The 22,250-nt window shown below is 38.9% G+C and overlaps 2 protein-coding genes across 6 annotated transcripts in view; one reads left to right on the top strand and one right to left on the bottom strand.

Annotated features, from left to right (window-relative positions):
- GEN1 (GEN1 Holliday junction 5' flap endonuclease) overlaps positions 1-4,741 on the bottom strand; it is a 29,950-nt gene extending 25,209 nt beyond the window's left edge. For 2 of the 3 annotated variants that reach the window (XM_047851354.1, XM_047851355.1), the window contains exon 1: positions 4,297-4,741. The gene's annotated coding sequence lies outside the window, so the exon portion shown is untranslated. The remainder of the gene's footprint in view (positions 1-4,296) is intronic. The other variant, XM_047851357.1, reaches the window with a different exon arrangement.
- Positions 4,742-4,855: 114 nt separating this feature from the next.
- The window catches only part of SMC6 (structural maintenance of chromosomes 6), a 77,305-nt gene continuing 59,910 nt past the window's right edge, over positions 4,856-22,250 (top strand). For all 3 annotated transcript variants that reach the window (XM_047851350.1, XM_047851351.1, XM_047851353.1), the window contains exons 1-4: positions 4,856-5,053; positions 12,937-13,079; positions 14,995-15,112; positions 17,236-17,341. In XM_047851350.1, the coding sequence (XP_047707306.1) occupies positions 12,942-13,079; positions 14,995-15,112; positions 17,236-17,341 (362 nt within the window). In that variant the 5' untranslated portion in view covers positions 4,856-5,053; positions 12,937-12,941. The remainder of the gene's footprint in view (positions 5,054-12,936; positions 13,080-14,994; positions 15,113-17,235; positions 17,342-22,250) is intronic.

The raw sequence follows: 22,250 nt of genomic DNA on the forward strand, positions 1-22,250 counted from the left end.
GCAGCCTCTTGATTACACACTGTTGTCCTCTAAATATTTCAAGCACATTAGGAACGTTTTGCAAAGACTTTAATGGAATATTATTCACTAGGGCAGCCATGCCTAGAAAAAAGTAAGCTTGGAATTAATTCTACTAAAACATTAAAATTCCACAGATTGGATCCCTTAAGCAACATAGAGAGGGCTTTTAACTAAGCCCATAAATAGTATTTTTAGTATAATTATTATGCTTAAAACTTAATTCTTCATGCTATTTTATTTTCTTTTGTCAGAATAAACCTGGTTTAAAGGATGACCATCACAGTTATGTCATAAAACAACCAGCACTGGTAGTTGAACAGATACCTGTAATGTCTACCTAGAACATGTTTTAGTTATTCCTTTATTAAAATGGGAGTGAAGACTACAAAATATAACTACAGCTATTTAAACACAACTGTTAAGAACAATGTAGGCAAAAAGAAAAAGAGTAGCAGAATTATCTGTTGGTTCCAGAAAAGCAAAATCTGACTATCTCTGAGCTAAAGTGTTCTCTTCTCCAATTTTCCTGAGTTATGTGGTATGTTCCAGAAAAATGTCTCTTTCGTTGCCAATCTTTTTGGTCACCGTATTTTAAAATCCATCTCAAAGCTTTTAAAACCACTTTGATCCCTTAACCTACAGTCCCTATGTATCTATTGAAATGGATTTGAAAAAGGTGAATCTCTCTTGTGCTCCCCAAGCACACTCCTATAAAGTAGTAATGCTCTCAGTTTCTTTCATAAGCATGGAAGAATTGCTGCTATTGTGAAATATGCCTTTTTGACCATTTTCTCTGAATGACAGGAATCAAGGGGACATTTTTATAGGAGCTAGACATGCCCCAACAAATCTTTTTTCTCTGAGTAACTTTACATTAATGAACTTCTATTAGACCTTCTTGAATTACTGCAAGGCTCTACACAGCCTTGACTACTTTTAAATAATAATAATAATAATAATAATAATAATAATAATAAATTAGAACTATGCCAAGCAACATGTTAAAAGGATTGGGAGTGGGCATGGGATATGGAAAGTGAGCAAAAGGAATTATAGGAAGAATATTTTTAGAATCAGTTAGAGGCAGACTACACCAGAAAGGACATTACTGCTGAGTGTCCTTTGAAGAGTCTATAATGAACTCTTCTAATAATATATAATGAACTCTCCCTAATAATATTTTTCCCACTTCATCGGACATCTCCACTGAGCTCTTAACTAGAACATCTAATTGCCTACTTTACCTTCACATGGATGCATAACATGCATCCAACTCTTGATTTCATCTCTCCTCAGAACTGTTTTACTTATCTCTCCACAATATCCAGTTGCTTAGGCCAAAAACCTAGCCATCCTTTTTGATTCTCCTCTTTACTTGGTTCCCCAACACCCATTCCATCAGCAAGTCCTCTACCTCCAAAATATATCCTAAATCCCTATTTCTAATGATAGTCCCCCTCCCTGCCCTGCATTTTCCTGTATACAACTGTAACAGTCACCCAACTGGCCTCCCTGCTTCTACTTTTTACAACCCTCCACTTCTATGAAAACGATTGTTTTCATAGAAGCCAGAGTGATCCTGTTTGAAAATCTAAAGCATATGCTTTAAAATCATCTTCCTGTTTGTACATGTTAATTTACTTATGTTGCTATCTTATAGCCAGTTACACAATGCAAAAAATATTAATGTAGAATTACATTAAGTGTTCTACATGCAGTACATTATTTTAAAATACCATTTTTAGGATTATTTTCATTAGACCTATGATCTAAATTGGTTAAGTTTAAAATGCATGTTTTTTGAAAATCACTCATAAAATCAGAATATATAAAAAGAATATCCCAATAGTTCTGAAAGGGCAAAATTATGTGAAATGTGTATTTTATGAAAAACAACACCACAACATGTTTTAAGAATGTAGTTAATACAAAATGTCTACTCTAATCATCTATTATTTTCCACTTCTTTGCACCAATGCTTCCTCTGAACACTAAGTTGCAATGGGAAGATTGTAAACGTATGTAAAGTTTCAAAAGGGACAGAACGCAACAGTTTTTAAGATATTCAAGTGCAACTACACTCAAAGATAGAACAGATGGTTTTTGAATGAGGTCATGATCAACCTGATGAGGTTACTCTAAAATAGCTCAGCATTAAGTAAAATTTAAATACCACACATATCAAACTCACCCAAAACTACATATAATTTTCCTTTATTTTTTAATAGGGTACAATTAAAAAAATTTGTGGTGTGGGATTTGGTGTCTACTCCCATATTTTATAATGTGATAATCTTACTGACATCAATCTGATCATGCAGTCAATATAAATTACATATAAAGTCTCTTTAACATATTAACAATTGCTAAGAATTAAAGTGACACAAGAATACTTACATGAATCAAAAACATCAGAATAACCCTAGCAAATAACTTTATAATGTATTAGTGGCTTCAATTTACTTAATTTACTGAAAGAGCCTTAGACTTGGGATTGGAAACCTAGGATTTTGGTCTTGGATACTGAAGCTGTATGACCTTGGAAGACATTTAACCAACCCATCTACAAAATGAGAGGTAGGAAACCAGATGAACTATAAAACTCTAATATCCTTTGAATCTCATGACCAATTTTGGGTAAGTTGGTACTAAAATAAAATCACTTGATATTCGTTAGTATTGCTTGACAGAAAGAACATGAATTTCTAATTTAAAGAAAGGGCTCAAGAATCCAATTCAGGTTAAAACAAAACAAATCCTTTGATGTAACCATATGGTGCCCATAAATCAATTTATGCTCCTAAAACTTCCTTAAGAGCTAATAAGCTTTTATTGGTTAATTATAAAACTGAATGAGGTGAGAAAAGCACAGAACCTTGCTAATTTCACTAATGAATCAAATTTTAAAGAACATAAACAGAGGTCAGTGGTTAGATTTATGCAAAAATACACATTTTGTTAGGCCAACAGTTTTCCAATTTTATTTTAAGTTTTAAGCAAAAACATTAGGGAAAAAACTTTGTAGCAATAAAGCAAAAAATACTTTAAGTTTCCCAATTCCCATTTCAAGACTGTTTTCATATAAAGATAGGCAAATAGTTTAAGTACAAGACTGAATTGTATGGGTTTACTACATAATTTCACTAATTGATGCTAGTTTAATTTTCTTCAGTTTTATTTTCATATGAATTTAGCTTAAACTTTGAAGGATAATATACCCGGCTTAACTTATAGTTATCAATAAATCTTTATTAAATGTCCACTATGTACCAGGAACTCTAGATGCTAGAGATACAATAATGAAAGATAAAGCCCTGCATCTAAAGACCCCAGGAGGGCAACTGAGAGTAGAGATGAAAAGAGAATTACAACAATGTGTCAAGTACAGGCAGAGGTATTATGAGTGAGCTATAGGAGTATATAAAGTACCCTACGTAATACTGGGCATCAAGTGACATCTGAGCAAAACCCTCCCAACTGTTTCCTATTGTTTACCAACAAGGACCTCTTGGACCAGACTGTAGGGTTTTAGCGTAGTCTGACCAGGTCCTACTTTTCATGCAAGGGCCACACTGGGAATATGATATACATTTGATTACCTTTAGAGGCAAAAGGTGACTTCGATGGAAGGAATTTCATTACTGGGGCTGAGAAATTTATCATCTATTTGGGGGTGAAGTGGGGTAGCGGTAAATGCCACTTTTTCCTATCTACAACGGGAGGCTGTGGAGTAAATAAAGTAGATTATTTAACTAGATCAACCCAACTCTTGAAGAGCTGTGTAAAGGCAGAAGAGAAGAGATAGGTTTAATGACGGGCTGAAAACATCCCTGAAAGTTACGTCAAGGAACTTAAAACTTATTTAGTTCCGATATTTATTGGGTGGGTTTACAATAATAGGCCAGTGCGGGGCGGGGAGGGGGGGGAAGGCTGTAAACAACCACAATGCCTTCAGGTAATTGCTATCATGTATTTCCAGAGCACAACGTTAACAAGGAAAAAGGAACACTCCAGTGTGACTTTGCCCGCTTCGGCCTAGAACCGGGCGTGGGCGTTTGCTCCAGTGTGCGGGAAGGAAGGACATCCAGGGGCCATCCGCCTCTGCGGAGCCGCCAGCGGCCAGGCACGCAAGGCCAGAGCGTGGTCAGGCGACTCTCCCACCGTACTCCCAGCCGAGCCTCTGACCAGGGTTCGCAGGAGCGCCTCTAACCCAGCTTTTCAAAGGAGCCAGAGGAAGGCGGGCGGGGCCGCCCCTCCACGGTCCGCGGGACTTACCCGGACAACCTTTTCTCCTTGGTTTTGGAAGACGCCCCTCCGTCATTTACTAGTTTGGCCTCAATCCTAACTACTGCTGCCTCCAAGTTTCCAAACTTTCTCTTCTAAAATAAAAAAATTTAAAAACTTAAATGGAAAAAAAAAAGAAAAGGAAAAGTTCTCTACCTTTTTCGCTAAGCAAAGACTAACGTCTGGGACTCAGCACCCCAACCCGGGAAGCCGCCACAATCACTTCTAATTCGGCGCCCTCTCTCAATGGCCCCGCCTCTTCCGGGAAGTAACCGTCCCCTTTCCGCGACCAGTCTCTCTCTAGGCTTTTCTGGCTTTTAGCCGGTCGGCTCTACGCATGCTTGGAACTGTTGCCGGGGTACTCCGAGTTCTCTTCCCTTTCACTTAGGCAAATCACCCGGCCCCCCAAGTCTCGCCACAGCCGAGCCCTGCGAGCCTACCAGCTTCCCCGCCCGCCGAGGAGCACTTCCGGCCCCTCCTCTTAGACGCTAGTGGCGCGAAAACCCTGAAACGCGCACGCGCGGGCAGAGCCCTGGAGGGAGGGGGGGGCGGGGCGCAGGCGCGTAGTGTCCCGCGGTGGGCGCCAGGGCAGCTAGGCTCCTGCCTTCTCCCACCGCGGGCGCGCGGTTCCCGGCGGGCCAACGGTGGCCAGCCGAGGCCGAGACGACCCAGGGTGTCCTTAGCGTCCCGCTGCACCGCGACAGCCGCGCTGATCGTGTTCCTTGGGGGAGACTTCGACTTGTTCGAGGTAAGGTGAGGGCGCGCTCTGTCGCTCTCCCTTGCTCCGGATCCATCCCCTGTCGTTACCCCCTTAGCCGGCGCCCCACAGCCCACCTAGCGGCGGCTCGGTCAGCGGAGCTGCTGCGGTGTCCAGGGTATCCCCGCGGGCCCGAGCGGACCAGCCGGCCGGCGCGGATTTTCGGGCTGTCTCTGCGGGCGACACAGGTCCCCTGAACCGCGGGAAACTTGCCCGTTGCAGCTGAGCCCCTCCTCGGGCGGCTCCGCCGGCGGGGCTGAGAAATCCTGGCCCTGGCTGTTGGACCCGGCGCCCGGCCCCAAGCTGCATTCAGGCTTAGAAGACTTGCTCGAGGGGATGGGGTCAAGAGGGAGGGTGGGCTCGGACATCCGGCTCTTGGAGCGAATCTGATACCCTCACCGGCAGCAACTTCGTCTGTTTACGAGATGTATGCAAATAGCACTTTAATTGGATTTGTTGTTAAATCCCAGCTTCATGACAACGCAGGCTGTATTAGCTAGAAAAAGTAAAATGTAACGTTTTGAGGTTTTATGATGGCATTTCTTTTCCCTCTTGTGGAAATAAACTGGAGAAGAATCGCGACTGGGAATTGCGGAATACTAGAGTCAAGGATAGAGAAAGGGCTGTAGGACCAATACGACTTGAGATAAAACTGATAATTCTTGGAAAAATCAACTATTTTGTTTTTAAACCCTGAAGGCAGAATTTATGTGAGCACGTATTACTTGGTGTATATTTTGTGTATATTTCATTAACAGCGAGTGTTTTAAAGGCAAGGTATTCCGGAATGTATATTCTAAGGGGGGGAAAAAGCGCCCAAACTCCCTAACTTTTAGATGGCTGCTATATAGTCTTTTAAAGTAGTCAATAGCAAGAAAATTAAAAAAAAAATTCAGTATCCTGTACAGTGGACTGCAGGTAGTTCCACGGGCGTGTGGGTGGGAGGGAACATAATAGAACTTCTACTTAGATTTACTTTATCTCGTTCTAGTACTGTGTGAAATACACAGAGTGATAATTTTATGTCAAAATGTGTATTCCAAATTTCTTTTCCTGAATGGGTGGGCGTACAGAAAGTTTGGAGATCACTAGAATATTGCTTTAAAAACATGTTTTTGTATGAGAGAACCAGTGTTGAGTGACCCAGAGTTTATTGGTATCACCTCTTTAAGTTTTATTTCTTATTCTGTAATTGGAGGAAAATAGCTCTAGTACCCAATAGGCCAGATTCTTCAATATGTGTGTTAAATATGTAATGAATATAAAGCATTTAGTATTGAGCCTGGCAGAAAAGTAACTACAAATGGTACATTAAAGTTGTTAAAGTGAGAATCTGTTTTTATTCCCCAAAGGTTTATTTTACTGAGTGTCTAGATGTAGAATTTTATATAAAACCTGCCTAAATCTTGACTTACCGTTTTTAGACCTAAGTTAGGAAAATTAACCAAAGCTATACTTGACTTACTTTCAGGAATCAATAAACAAGTAACTCAAAATTTTACCATAGTAGTATGCATTATATTTAAGGCATAATTACCTGTTACACTTCTGTATACACATACACTCGTAAGTCCAGGTAACTGACAGTCAAGTATAGTCACTTATATTAATGTTAGCATTTTGATTCACTAGTACATGAGATACATCTTTTCTCATTCAACATACTTTCCCTAGTGACCAAATTCAAAATAATTTCTGTAGCTTTCTTAGCAACACTTCCAATTCCACCCCTACTGCAGAGTATATTTTACTGTCTATTGGCTTCACCATCTCAGTATCCTAGGATGGCTTCAAACTCAGTGTTTCCAAACAAAATAAATGTATTGTTTACTTTTCTTTCCAGATCTGCTCTGTCTACTTATAATGGCATTTAGCCTTGTGTGAAGATTGTTTCCAAAAATGAAACACGAGATGAAATTTTATAGAGCCCAATTTTTAATTGGCTCAAATAGCAACATTAGAAGGACACATCACAATAGAATCCTTTTTGTAGTTTTTATACATTAACAAAAAATAGATAAGAAGATGGGTAGATTAATATCCAATTTCACTACCTATAAACAAACTCAGTTGTTCATGCCTGGAGGAACCTGGGCATTGAAGAGGTTTGACTTTGGGTTTTGACAAACTTGGGTTTAGATCTGAGCTCTGATAATTTATAGCTAGACAGACCTGGGCAAAATGTCTTATGGAGCCTCAATATCCCCTTTTGTAAAATAAGGACAGTACTTAAAAAATGTTGGGGATTAAAGGAGATATTCAACAAATGTTACTTCTACTTCCCCACTTTACTCATACTTTTAAATCTCTTGATTTCTTCTGTTCCTTCATTACTGATATTGCCACTACTTTTGTTCAGTGCCCCTCATCCTTTCGAGGCTGTCTCTTTTGCCTCTAATCTCCCTCTCTCATCTTCCTTTTATACTGAGGCCACAGGGATGTTTTAAAAACATATATATGAGTGTTCACATTTTATTATCTGAAATGCTGTGCTTAGTATTTCCCAGTTTTGCTGATCTGAGTTATTTGATAGGTGGATGTATGAATTTTTTCACTTAAATATTTATCATGTCTTATGATTTTATGATATATCTCAAGCAGTGTGTTTAATGAGTTCATTACATTTAAAATGAGATTGTTTAATGCAGAATTGAGGATGTTGGTGGTGGTGAGAGGGGCAGAATTGGTGATGAGGTAAACACAGTCCACTGCAGATTCAGATATAGCAGCAATTTGCCTTTATTTTTTTAATTATTTTTTAACTTTATTTTTGCAAGAGAGTGTGTGCAAGTGAGTGGGACAGGGGCAGAGAGAGAGAACAGGTGAGAGAGATTCCAAGCAGGCACTGTGCTGTCAATGCAGAGCTGGGTGTGTGGCTCAATCTCACAAATCTTGAGATCACTGACCTGAGCGGAAATCAAGAGTCTGATGCTTAACAGACTGAGCCACCCTGGCACCTCTGCCGTTATTTTTAACCTCTATTTCCTATTGATAATTTCAGTTCTGTTATGTCTGTACTCACTGCTGTTAGTCCCTACTTGGATATTAATGAGAAGTATGAATTATTATATGGATCACAATAAAATCTAAAATTTAGGAATTTAAAATCCTGTTGAAGTGTATTTGATCCATTAGATTTCCAGTTCACTTATTTTCTATAATGAACTCTTGCTTATTGATTTTTCTTCTTGAACTTATTTTTTATTGATAGTTGCATATTTGTTACTATTCTACTCTGATTTGCTTCCTGTGAAGGAGAGAGATGTTCCTTAATTCTGACTTTTTTTGATTGTAAATAAACACATAATGAGCTTTTATGGATGTATTAAAAGTCCCAGAGGAGATTTTTTCCATTTTGTGTGTATATCAGAATATTAGAAGTATTTTTCTTTGCATCTGTTTTTATGTCTCTTTAGCCTTTTGGAAACAGTTTTATTGTATTAACTTGTATCTAATGCTCAGGACATTCATATGTGTTTTTAAAAATTCATTATCATTAAATTACAAAGTGATTCCTATTTTAAAAGGTAGAATCCTTTGGTGTCTGATGCATGTTACCATGGCAACCTAATAGCAAACTGCAAATCCTAGGCCAAGTGCAGCAAATAAAACACATCGTCATCATGTTGCACACCATCTTCTGTGTAGTACAGAATCTCACATTCATTGTAAGAAGCTTATCACATTTACCTACGTCATCTCCCTCCCCCAGTTTTACTTAAAAAACTGCCATTTTTTTAATGGTAAAATACTAAAAATCAGTCAGCTGATGTCTGAGCGCCTGCTTACTGCAGGATCATTATTGGGCATTAATAAAAACAGTATGTAAAGGGACATTTAATGTGGGGAAAACCAAACAGTAATGCTTCATTTTTGGTCTTCTACAATAAATAAATTATTGCTCAGTAATTAAGGAGATAGAGGACGGGTGGGAGAAAAGGAGATATTTTCGGGAAAATAATGGCATGGTGGTATTCCAGGAAAGTAAGTTAGCAACAAGCTGAAACTAACAGACGTTGACTCTTGTTAAATAGTTTGAGAAATATGTTGGATTTTCAAGTTTTGACTTGTGTAAGAGATTCAACATTAACATTCAATTATTTATAAAAGAGATGTTGACTCTTATGTAATTGTGACTAATGCTAATATTACCTCAGGGATTTGTTTAGGTTAAATGTCCTTCAGATTATCTAATACACCTTTTAGATGGTATTTGTTTTATCATGATTAAATTCTTCATTGCCTTCAGGATAAGATAAAGGCCAAGTTTTTAAATGTTATTTATAACGGTTCTTCTTTAGAATCTCCTAAGATCGTGTTAGAAATGAAGATTCTGATTCATTTGATTTAGGAAGGGGGCTGAGATTCTGGATATCTAATACATTTCCAGGAGATGTAAATGCTACTTGCTGGTCCTTGGACCACACATTGAATATCAAGTCTATAAGTTATTTGATGGTTGGCTTCTTCTCTGCTGCTCTAACTTAATTGCTTGCTAGCTACGCCTTATAATTTATGGCATTGTGTCATGGATTACTTACAGTATCGTCTGCACTAAGCAGTTTGCAGACTGTGGCCCAGGGACCCTTGAGACTCTTTCAAAGGGTCAACAAAGTCAAACAATTTTCATAATAATAGTCAGATATTATTTGCCTTTTTCACTCTCATTCACTTAGGAGTGAATGGAGTTTTCCAGAGGCTATGAGACATGTGGTGATGTCATTGCTTTGAGGACTGACAGAATGTGTATGTGTGTGTTCTTTGGCTTAACAGTTTCTCAGTTTTAATTTACAGTATGATAGATATTGATAGGTGTAAACAAAAAGCTCTTTGAGATCCTTAGTACTTTTGAAGAGATTGACCACAACCTTTGAGAACTTCTGCCCTGTGGTATTAAGCTGTAGACACTAAGACTCAGAGGTGTAGAACTGTACCAGAGCTCTTTTCTTAGCCACAGTGACTGCTGGTATGAGTGGGAATTTTGGCTCTCCACATGGTTTTCATACACTTTTGGGGGGTGGTCTCTTTACCTCTCTGGGTGGTAGTAAAAGGTCTCATGAGACACCATCCAACCGGGAGTGGGAGTAAGTAGCAACCTATTACTGCCTGATCAAGGTGGACACCTAGGCTCTCTAGGCGGGCTCCATGGACACCCATTATCATGACTCCCTATTTGGCCTACATAACGTTCTCTGACACTGGCCCAAATGGGATATGGAGATGCCTTCTTATGGCATTATAAGGTCCAGGCTACCCACTTGACCTTTGCTGAAGTGTGTGTCATTGGGGGAGTAGAAGGAGGCGCCACAGTTTTTTTTCGTGGTTTTGGCTGGAATAGAGCAATTATTGTCTAAAAGCTTTCTGTCTTGTCAGGCTGCCTGGTCCTTTGGCTAGAGAGAGGAAGCTTTTATTAGGTCTTTTTTTCCCATGCACCTGTTGGTATTTCCCCAGTTGCTGTCTTCTCCAAGTCTGGGATATTTAAAGCAAAACAAAAACTCTGGGAACTTACCTTGATGTCATTCCTTGGGTCCTGAGGTTCCTAGCCAATCTACTTCCTTCTCATTCAGAGTTGTCTTATGTTTGTTTTATATATTATTTCCAAAGTTTTTAGTTTTACTAAGCAGGAGAAACAGGGAAAAGTGTATCTATTCCATTTTCCTGGAAGTGGAAGTCTCTGATTTCTTTTTTAACTTGCATTTTGGGAGAAAGAATGAGAGGTTGAACTCTAGACTCACACTGAATATCCCTTACATTTGGTTGTATAAGAAATATGAATAAACATTAAAATATTCCCATTAAAGAAAAACCTTGATTTGATAAAGACCTCATTTTTAGAGAAAATATTTCAAAATTTAATTAAATATAATTTGCATGAAAGGAGTCATGACTACTGATGAGGATTTTACAAAACATAAGGTAATCTTGTCTCGTAAATGTGAGGGTTCACATTATATCAATGTTTTGAAAATAAAGTTACAGAAAAATTGATTCAAGAGGTTATTGTAAACCTGTTAAAACCAGTATACAAGAAAGAAATGTAAATGATTTCATAAAGTTAGCGTTCAAACTTTCTACTTACTAATAGCTCTACTTTCTAATAGCTTTCAGCCTACTTCTTTCTTAAGAAAAAATTTTTAATGTTTATTTTTGAGAGAGAGAGAGAGAGAGACAGAGTGCAAACGGGGAAGGGGCAGAGAGAGAGGGAGACACAGAATCTGAAGCAGGCTCCAGGCTCTGAGCTGTCAGCAGAGCCCTGATGCGAGCTGGGGGATGGGGCTCAATTTCATGAACTGCAAGATCATGACCTGAGCTGAAGTTGGACACTTAACCAACTGAGCCATCCAGGTGCCCCTAGCCTAGTTCTTTCTTACTTTCAAAAAAACATTTAATGTGTCATGCAGTTGAAGTGATTTCAGAGCATTAAAAGGATGGGAAAACCACTTAGTTCATTTAACGAGGTATACATTATCAAAATAACACAGCCTAACAAAGATAGTTCCCCAAACCAGTTCCTCCATAATATGTATAGATATTTCATATTTCTGCCAGATCAGTACTGTCAGTATAATTTTGGAAAGCAGTGGATTAAAAAATTAAACACATATATGGATATCTCTTTCTCCCTTACCCTCCTTTTGTCATTCACATTCTTTCTCTAGAGGCCCCATTCTGGTTCCTACACATCTACTTCATACTCTCTTTGGAACACCACTCCACTAGCCCCCCACCCTTCTGACACACACACACACACACACACACACACACACACACACACACACACAAAGACTACTTTGTTACCCTGTGTGCATATATTATCACATATGGCTATCATCTGTAGTGAGGACTGACTGGAATCCTTCAGTCCGAAATCAAGAGAGAGAAAACCTCATTTACTCTCTTGCTGCCCAGGTACCTGGTGCAAACCTGGTTGCTATGGTATACAGTCCTTGGTGGACTTAGGTAGAGACTAGAACCATTCTTCATATTCTTTCCTTGTATCTTAGACATTTTTGATTACCTATGTTATGGATTTTCTCTCCATTTATTTAGCAAATAGTTATTAGGTGTGTATCATTATAAGTCTTAAGTGTATTTTAGAGAGAACAATGAAAGTAACAACCAAATGACTCATAACATTTAATTTTAATCACAGACCGTCAGCTTTGACTTGAGGTGCAGTATTTATATGTTCAAAAAGTCTTTGTCTAATTTTAAATACATTAATTTTCTAGGCATAAATTTTATAGTACATTGGAAAAAAATAGCATGGCTTGTTTCTTTAGGGAACAATTAAGGGAAACTACTGATACTAGGCAACATGGCGTCAAGATATTCTTCTTTGGGAAATTAATTTAATGCTTTTATCTAAAAATTGGATGATTGCTTTGGAAAACTTTCAGAAGACATGGCATCTCTATTAATAGATCTAGGAAACTAGAAAACAGAGTCTCACAAATAAGAGTTTTTACCTTTTGTGAGTTTCAGTAGTCAAAACATTTAGGGAGGCCCATATCCATAAAATCTTGGCTGTGAATAACTCTGAAGTAAAATCAACTAGTGTGGCATGTGCACATGATTTTAAAAAGCCACAACATAAACTTTTTGTCTTACACTTCTGCAGGTTAGAAGTCTGCTGCAGCGCCGAGCGCTAAAATCAAGGTTGCGGTAGGGCTGTTCCTTTCTGGAAACTCAAGGGGTGAATCTGTTTGGTTGCCTTTCCAGCCTCAAGTGGCCACTTGTGTTTTTTGTCCCATGGCCCTCTTCCTCTGCACAGATGATATGTTTATTTTTTTTAACTAAAAACGAATGGACGTAGTACTTAAAACTTAAGCTTTGTCTTATTTTACTTCATTGTTACTCTAATACATGTTCAGACCTGATGGCCAAAAGAAAGGAAGAAAATTTCTTCTCTCCTGAAAATGCCAAAAGACCAAGACAAGAAGAGTTGGATGACTTTGACAAAGATGGTGATGAAGATGAATGTACGGTTTCTTTCACAAATGGTACCTCTACTTTGGTAAGTGCAAAATTTTTGGATTGGCTTGATTCTCATGTTTGGCTTATATGTCATATTCTTGATAATTCAATGTCAGGAAAAGCAGTATAGTTTTTAAAAAACTAAGGTAAAATAATGTAACTAATTCTGAAGTTTATGTGAATTATTAGAAACATTTAGGAAAACCCTTAAAACAAAGAGCTTGTTCTTTGGAAAGATCAATAAATTTGGCAGACCTCTAGTAAGACTGACAAAGGGAAAAAAAAAGAAGGCATTACCAATAACAGGAATGAAGCAGTAGGTATGACCACTGACCCTGCAGGCTTCAAAATGACAATGACGTGACAGATGTTCAGCATCATTTATTATTGAGGAAATGCAAATTAAGAAGACCACAATGAAATGTTATAACATACCCATCAGACTGACTGAAATTAAAAACAACGACAACTTCAAATGCTGGCAAGGATACAGAGAAACCAGATCATTCATATATTGCTGGTGGGAATGTAAAATGATACTGCCACACTGAAAAATAGCTTGGCTTTTCTTTTTTTTTTTTTTTTTAATTTAACACACAACTGTCTACCACATAACCCAGCATTTGTCCCAGAGAAATGAAGATATACTTTCACACAAAATTCTATACATGAATGTTTATAGCAGCTTTATTTGTAATAGCCCAAACTGAAACAACCCAGATGTCACTCAGTGAGTGAATGGTTAAATACTGTGGTACATCCATACCATGAAATACTAGTTAGCAGTGACCTCCTGATGTAGGTGACAATAGACATTGCTTTTTTTTCAATTTTTATTTTTTTAATGTTTATTTATTTTTGAGAGACAGAGAGTGTGTGGGAGAGAGAGACAGAGCAGGAGCAGGGGAGGGATAGAGAAAGAGGGAGACACAGAATCCGAAGCAGGCTCCAAGCTCTGAGCTGTCCGCACAGAGCCTGATGTGGGGCTTGGATCCACGAACTGTGAGATATGACCTGAGCCAAAGTCAGACGCTTAACCGACTGAATCACCGAGGTACCCCATAGACATTTCTATAACATTTGTGAAATGACAGTGTTCTAGAAATGGAGAACAGATTAGTGGACTGGGGGTTCAGGTGGGAGTGGATTGGGTGGGATGTGGATCAGCTATAAAAGGTGACCTAAGGGATCCTTGTGGTGATGGAAATGTTCTGTATCTTGACTGTATCAGTGTCAGTATCCTGGTTGTGATTTTGTACCACAGTTTTTAAGATACTACCATGGGCAGAAACTGAATAAAGAATTCTTAGGATCTCTCTGTATTATTTCTTACAACTGTATCTACAATTAGATCAAAATAAAAGTTTATTTTAAAAAACCTTCAACCATAATTTCTGATATTCTACTTATAAAAGGATATAAATGTTTCTGGTTTTTAATAAGATGGCATCCAAAAGACGACAGCCAGGGAGTTTTTAAAGACTTTATTTTTTTTAAGAGTTTTTAAATGTCCCATGGGGGACAGCGTCTGGATGTATTTTTGATTGGCACAACTTAGGTAGATGTGTGCTTCTAGCATCTACTGGGCAGAGGCTAGGGATGTTGTTAAAATTCTCAAAATCGCAAAGCAGCCCCCCTCCAACAAAAAATTACCTGACTCAAAAGGTTAGTATCGTCCATATTAAGAAACTAAGTAATACAATTATTAGATCCTTTAAGGACTTGAGAATGAGTAGTTATTCATTGAAGGTTCCCATTTAATTTCATCTTACTCATTGAAGTTAAGATTATTCACTTATTATATAACTGTTTTCTTTAGTAACACTGCTGATCTTTCTCCAAATGCTTGGATGAGTATAATGAGTTTATTAGACAGATTAATAATTAATTGTTTTCTCCCTCTGTCTCTTGCTCTCTCTCTCTCTTTTTTTTTTTTTTTTTGTTGTTGTTAATAGACTGCAGCAGAAGTTGGAATAATTGAGAGTATTCAGCTAAGAAACTTCATGTGTCATTCGATGCTTGGACCCTTTAAGTTTGGTTCTAATGTCAACTTTGTTGTTGGCAACAATGGAAGTAAGTGCTTTTGCCCTCTTTACTTTATTTTGAGTAGTATTTTGAAGTTAGAATGCACTAACTTTTTAAAATAGGTGATTGTGCATGCTGATAAATCTAAGTTTGGGATCTATAAACTGTGGTCATGAATATTTTCAGTATTTGCTGCTATTCTGTACTTAAAGAAAATAATAAGTTAACTCTAGGTTCATTATTTATGTAGTAGGAATAAACATTTCCTACTTATTGTTTTGACTCCTTTTACCTTGGTGTTCATACCATAGAAGAGTGGACAAGCCTTCCACAAGAGAGGACTAGCCTCATTGTGATTAAGGCAGCCCTGTGTGTTACATCTATTAAATGTTATAATAGAGCACAAATATAGTGCCATGGGAATCCAGACAAGAAAGAAACTATTTCTCACTGTGGCCAATGAAAGCTTAAGGAGGAGGTGGTATTTATGGTGGCACTTGAATGAAAATTATAGATTCTTTAGGCCTCATTGGGGAATAGGAGGCTGAGATGTTCCAGGCAAAGATTGCTTATTAACAAAGGTTTGGAGGGGCGGAAATAGATGTGCATGGATGATGGTGAACAGCCTCATATGGTTTTATCATATCCTACATGGTAGGGAGGGGCAGAAGCTGATGCTGGAGGGGCCTGTCGTAGGTGATACTGGTGAGGATCTTGAATACCACGATAAAGATTTTGGTGTTTTATTCAGAAGTCAGTGGAGAACCAATTACAGTTTGTCAGTAAGGGATGACATGGTCAAGATTTGTGAAACAAAGTGGCCACATTGTGGAGAATGGATTAGAAGGGGAGAGGCATGGGGGTTAGAAAGACCAGTTATGCAGCTTTTGTGATGGACCAGCCAGGCATGAGCTGTCGACAGCTTGACTGACCAGTACATGGAGAGGAAGCTTGCCAGAGTCTATGGCTGGTGACGGTGCTAGAACAGGATAGTAGGTGAATGCAGCTCCATATTCTGCTTAGTTGTTCTTTGTTTCCCCTGCTGTATATTCAGTCCAGAGGAAAGTGTTTTCAGAAGGAGAGAATGGACAGAGGGATTAGTGCTACTGGGAGGTCCCACAGGACAAGAAGTAAGGAAAAACTTGTGGGTTCTGCAATTAGGTCTTTTCTTCTTTTTTAACTTTTGAAATAGTTATTTTATTAATAAAACTTAGAGAAGAAGAAATAACGCAAATAGTGGAGGCAGTGAATTTGGAAACGAAGGAGAGATTTAGAACAGAGACTTGAAAGGCATTCGAGGAACTAAATCAGGTTAGCCAGTGGTGAATTTTGGTTAATTTAGGGTATGTTGTGGGAAATGATGGTCTGGTAAGAGTTGATTGAATTGGTTGATTGTGGAGTTCAGAAAATGATTGCATATTCTGGGTAATTGTTTAGATATTGAAATTTCAGCTTGTGTTATTTTATATGTTAGAGTCAAAAGAAGTATACTTTTCAGAAAGTTAGCAAATGAATAATCAAATTAGGAATAAGAGTTGTCAAAATATTGCATAGAAACATTTATCTGTATGACTGATGATTTCTTTTCATATTGAAGTTTATTTATTCCTTCAATAAATACCAGGGTGCCTATTATGGGCCACTATTGGCTGTATCACATTGAAAAAAACAGACAACATCCTGTCCCTGTGGGGCTTGCTTGCATTCAGCGGTTGTTAAAAATAGTTTCTGGCTTCTGTGAATTTGTGGAAAAGTAAATCATACCTAAATTAGAATGTGATAAAGATTAGATAAATTCAGTATCTATGTGTAATTAAAAAGATAACCTCATTTAATAGGCTGATGGACCAAGATGAAACAATGAGCATTTTAGGTTGGAAAGATATCAACCTTTTTTTTTTTTTTTTAATTTTCTTATTAGTGGCAAAAATTTGAGTCCTGAATTATACTAATTTTTTTTCTAATTGCAACAGCTAAATATTTCATGATATATACAATTCTTTTTTTAAGGTTGCTGAAAGAAAATGGTAATCGAAGTGTAACACTTCATTTCAGGGTTAGAACTAATTTACATTTTCATTCAGAAATCTTTTTACATCAAATTGTGGGAGTCAGCCTCTTCTTTTCTCTCTCCTTAATGAATGTGATTTCATCAACACCTGTTTCCGTAGGTGGGAAGAGTGCAGTGCTCACAGCTCTCATAGTTGGTCTTGGCGGAAAAGCAGTCGCTACCAATAGAGGCTCTTCTTTAAAAGGTTTTGTGAAAGACGGACAGAAGTAAGTGTTTGCTTTCTACATGTATTTTCCAGTTCCTTAGTAAGAAGCGGCTGCTTTAGATTCCCAGTTCATGTAAACATGGTAGGAAGTGAGTTGGCTTCCCAGAACTGAAACGGAAGAGTCCCATCTTTCCATTCCTTTCTTTTCTCCCTGTTGCCAGTATGGCCCACTGTTGCCTGTTCAGCTCTCCAGAAGGAAAACGCGTGTAAAGTACTGCCATGTGCCTGCCCTCTTACACTCTTGTTTCTGTTACCTTTTTGGAAGAAAGAACAAGCAATGATGAATCTATGTACTTCTGTTTATTTTATTTTATTTTATTTTTTTAATGTTTATTCTTTTATTTTGAGGGAGAGAGGAAGTGCACGCAGTTGCACGCACAAGCTGGGGAGGGGCAGAGAGAGGGGGAGAGAGAATGGCAAGCAGGCTCCATGCTGTCAATGCAGAGCCCGACATGGGGCTCAGTCTCAACCATGAGATCATGACCTGAGCTGAAATCAAGAGTTGGACACTTAACCAGCTGAGCCACCCAGGCGCCCCACTATGTACTTCTACTTAAAGAGATATTTATAAACATTGGACTTTCCTTGCTCTTGATCCAAACCCAGCCTGAACAAGTTCATGTTTGTGTATTACAGGCAAAAGCAGAGTCAGCAACCAGCCAAGGGTCCCCGCACAAAATTTCTGCCTCCAGTTCACTAAGAATTCCAAAAAAGTATTCTGGTGTCTTTGATTTTCTGTCCTTTACTCAGGTGGTTTGCAAGTGGATTTGATTTGAGGACTACACCCACACGTCTGTTTGTGGTCCATCTTGACTCTTGGAAAATGGTCATAAAACTGCCTTCATTCACTCTACACCTGTATTTCTTCTTGATATAACTTGCCTTCATGTAACTTCATATAAATTGCCCAATTTGCATCATCATAGACTTAGGGCCTTTTGCCCATTAGGAGCACTCTTCAGGCCGGTCTCCTTATTCTTCTTATTACTGCCTCGAATAACTCCGAAGGGGTCCTTGCGTCTCCTAAAAACTAGAAGTCCCAAACTGTTTAATTAGCAGTGAGATCTTTTTTCTCATATAACAGACTTTCCTTCTGCTCAATGTTCTTTCCGTTTAACTTCAATTTTATTACTAAAAAACAGAATAGGGACGGGATGTGAACCAGGATTGCAGTTTTCTCATGTATTTCTCAGAAAGCTGTAGGAATATTAACCCAAGCCAGGGTTCCAAGTGGACTCAGGAGAAGGGAGGTAAATATACACGGGAAACATTCCCCACGCTGTATGGCCATGGAAAATAACTATTCGGTAACAATTCTCCAGCATATTTTCTGTCTCTCCTTATCTTATTTGGGCTGCAGCTCAGCAAGGCCTTCTCCCCCTTCCATAGTCCCCAACCAAATGATCTCTGAAATAAAAAATTAGCTATTCCAGCCTTTTTAATGGCTCCAGCTCTGTTTCAATTCATTGTACTTAACTATACATTTCTTAGTAGTCTAAACAGTCACCTAGTCTACCTAGTCAGATAACACATTGATCTTTCAGATAGAAGCTTCAGGAAAAGAAATAATTTTTTTCTGTAGCCCTAATTGTTTTATATCCCAATTAAATAATTTTTTGTTTTTTTGTTTTGTTTTTTTCCATTTGAGAAGTATCTGGACCAAAGCAGAAACTTCTTTCTGAGACTTGTCTTCAGAATACCATTTTTAAAAAGAAAGGAAAAGGCCAGCTTACACAGATCACCAACTTTTAAGGACACACCTGCCTAGAGGAAATTAATATATTTTAAATAGTTAATAACAGTTAAAAGCCTTAACCTGAGCTCAGTCTCCTTTTTATAGACCTTGACTGAAAAGTAGCTTAAAAACAGCTTTTCCAAACCCACTACTATTTCCCTAGTCATCCCCTTCTGTTTAAAATGTTTGATATCTGTGAATCTCTTCATATTTTATAGTCTGTGATTCTGTCATCATTTTTTACAGATTCACCTCATGGAGCTTTGCAGTTCTAGTCTTAAGTCAGTTTTACATCTAAAATTTGCGTGTCTGCTCCATTTTCCCTGAAGGAAGTCTGTCTGGCACAGGTTTGGGAGAGTCCTTGGGACTCTCCTTCCCCCCATGTCAAACATTACACTCCCCGTTGGTAGCACCTGGGCTCAGTCCTGTCTTGTTTGGGGTTTTAGCTCTCCGTAGCAGTCTTGCCTAGTGAGATTTGGAGAAGCCAGAGAACCCTGCCCTGAGACACTCTGCCTGGGCGTCACCTCTCTGTCAGCTACCAGCTCTTTACAGTGGTGGTGAATGAATTCACCTAATACAACTTCTCCCATGGCAACCTCTGTCAGTGCCCCAAGGTCTCATGACCCTCACTATTCAGGTTCTTTTTGAACATATTTAGTTCACTGTTCCCTCCCTTGGCTTTCTAATACTAGCCCTGGTTGCCTTGGGATCTGACAGCTGCAGCATTGGGAGTGAGTTATGGAGGGACAAAAACTCTTACTCCTGCTGTACATTGCTGATGTATTTAGTCAAGGCTACAGAACTTAACTGCAGATGAGCTGGCTATTCAGAGACAGCAGATGCATCATATTTTTGTATGGTTCGTGCCTTGTTCGTGCCTATGTTCGTGCTGCTGCCAGGTACCTCTGTGCAGATAGACTTTTCCAGGGTTGAGAAAGAAGCCAAATTCTTTCTGTGGCACTGCTTGTTTGTGATGTCATTCTGAAAGAACTCTTCACTTAAGGATTTCCTGTATTTACAGACGTTGGGCTCCCTGGCTCTTGACCCAAATTGAGAATTAGCCACATCAGTAGCTGAAGAGACAGCAGTTAGTGCCCAGCAAAGGTGTCCCTGTCTCCTGGTACAGTTACTAGGAGGCTTTTCTCTTAAACCTTAATTTTTTGAAAAACTTGCTTTTCTTTATTCAGTTCACATCGCAACAGAATACCAGTGCCTCCGAAGTTCTCACAATACTAAAGGTAGCTATTAAATACACAGAGTAGCTAGGAATGCAAATAATAAAATATATGTTTGCTAATCAAGAGAGATGTTTGATGATTCAGAGAGGAAATATATATAATCACTTTATTTTTAAAACGTTTTCATGAAGTACATTCACTTAATATAGGTAAACATACAAGTTAATGAAAAAAAAATATTTTTATTCCGTATTGTGGGCAGTTGCCCTTCCCCTATTACACTTTAGTTAACGGTTTTCAACTTTGACTGTTCATTAGAATCAACTGGAGAGCTTTTAAAAATTCCATTAATTGGGGCACCTAGGTAGCTCAGTAGGTTAAATGTCTGACTTTGGCTCAGGTCATGATCTCGTGGTTTACAAGTTCGAGCTCCATGTCGGGCTCTGTGCTGACAGCTCAGAGCCTGGAGCCTGCTTCAGATTCTCTGTCTCCCTGTCTCTACCTCTCCCCTGCTCATGCTCTGTCTCTGTCTCTCAATAATAAATGTTAAATTAAAAAAAACCCTCCCATTAATTACAACTTGTCTGGAGTATATCTGTCCTAATTGGGTATTTCTGATTTAAACACACACACACACACACACACACACACACACACACAGGGGCGCCTGGGCGGCTCAGTTGGTTAAGCATCCAACTCTTGATTTCGACTCAGGTCATGATCTCATGGTCATGAGATCCAGCCCCGCATGGGTGCTGGATGTAGAGTCTGCTTAAGATTCTCTCTCTCTCTGCCCCTCTCCCGCTCATGTGCGCTTGTGCACGCACGCCTTCTTTCTCTCTTTAAAAAAAACAACAACAAAATACACACACCCCAGCCCACTTAGGGTAGCTTTAGAAAACGAGATTTAGGGGTGCCTGGGTGGCTTAGTCAGTTAAGCATTCGACTCTTGATTTCGACTCTGGTCAAGATTTCACGGTTTGAGTTCAAGTCCTGCATAAGGCTCTGCACTGACAGCACAGAGCCTGTTTAGGATTTCTCTTCCTCTCTCTCTGCCCCTATTCTCTGCTCTCTAGCTCTCTCTGAAAATAAATAAACATTTAAAAAAAAAAAGGGAGATTTATTGTAAAAATTCAGGAATTTGTATATTAGAAGCTGCAGGAGTGAAGAAGTATAGTTGGGTCTCATGAGTAACTGGTACTCAGAGACCTCAGAACCAAGGATCTTTTGTCTCTGGGCCTTTATTTTCTGTGTCTATGGCTTTTTCTCTGTATTTTTGTCTCTAGGCCTCTCTCTGCCTCTCCCTTCCTTTGGGTCCATGCAGCAACCCTTCTGTTCCACCTCCCTCACCCCCTTGTATAATGGGCTGTACCGTATTGTGCTCCCTTCCCTCTGTCTCCTTATGACAGGTGTGTGGGTTTGTGAGGAGTGTGTGTTCTCTACCTTACAACTTAGCCAAGTCTTCATTACTCTGTGTCTTTGTGCAGTCATCCAGTCATCCACATCTAACTGTCTTAGTCTTTGGGGCTGTGTACGTTCTCTGTGTCTGATTTACTGCCAATATCTGTGAGTGTGTCTCTTTCACTTGGTCTAGGTGGTTTTCTAAGAGGTTATCTGTTGTGTGCTCTTGCTTCTCTCTGTAGCCTCTGCACATGTTCTGCTTGTTCATCCGAGTATAAAGCCCCAAATTGGTTTCTCTAGTCCTCAGAGGCTTCAGGGAATCACCAGCTCTTAACGTGGTTGTGCCTTCATTTGAGTTTGTTTTTAAAACTTCATTGTGAAATAATTTAGATTTATGGAAGTGTTGTAAAGATAGTACACTTTTTTATACCCTTCATCTAATTTCCCTTAATGTTGACCTCTCAAGTAACTAAGGTTACTCTTTCTGAGTTCGAATCAGATTTCTATATTTAGCTCCATCCCTGGAGGGCAGGGTGAGGACTGATCAGGCTACTAAGCCCTGTCTTTCTGCTCAGGCTCTGGTGAAGAAGAGGGTG

Source organism: Prionailurus viverrinus, chromosome A3 (genome assembly GCF_022837055.1).
Source record: "Prionailurus viverrinus isolate Anna chromosome A3, UM_Priviv_1.0, whole genome shotgun sequence".
Classification (NCBI taxonomy): Eukaryota; Metazoa; Chordata; class Mammalia; order Carnivora; family Felidae; genus Prionailurus; species Prionailurus viverrinus.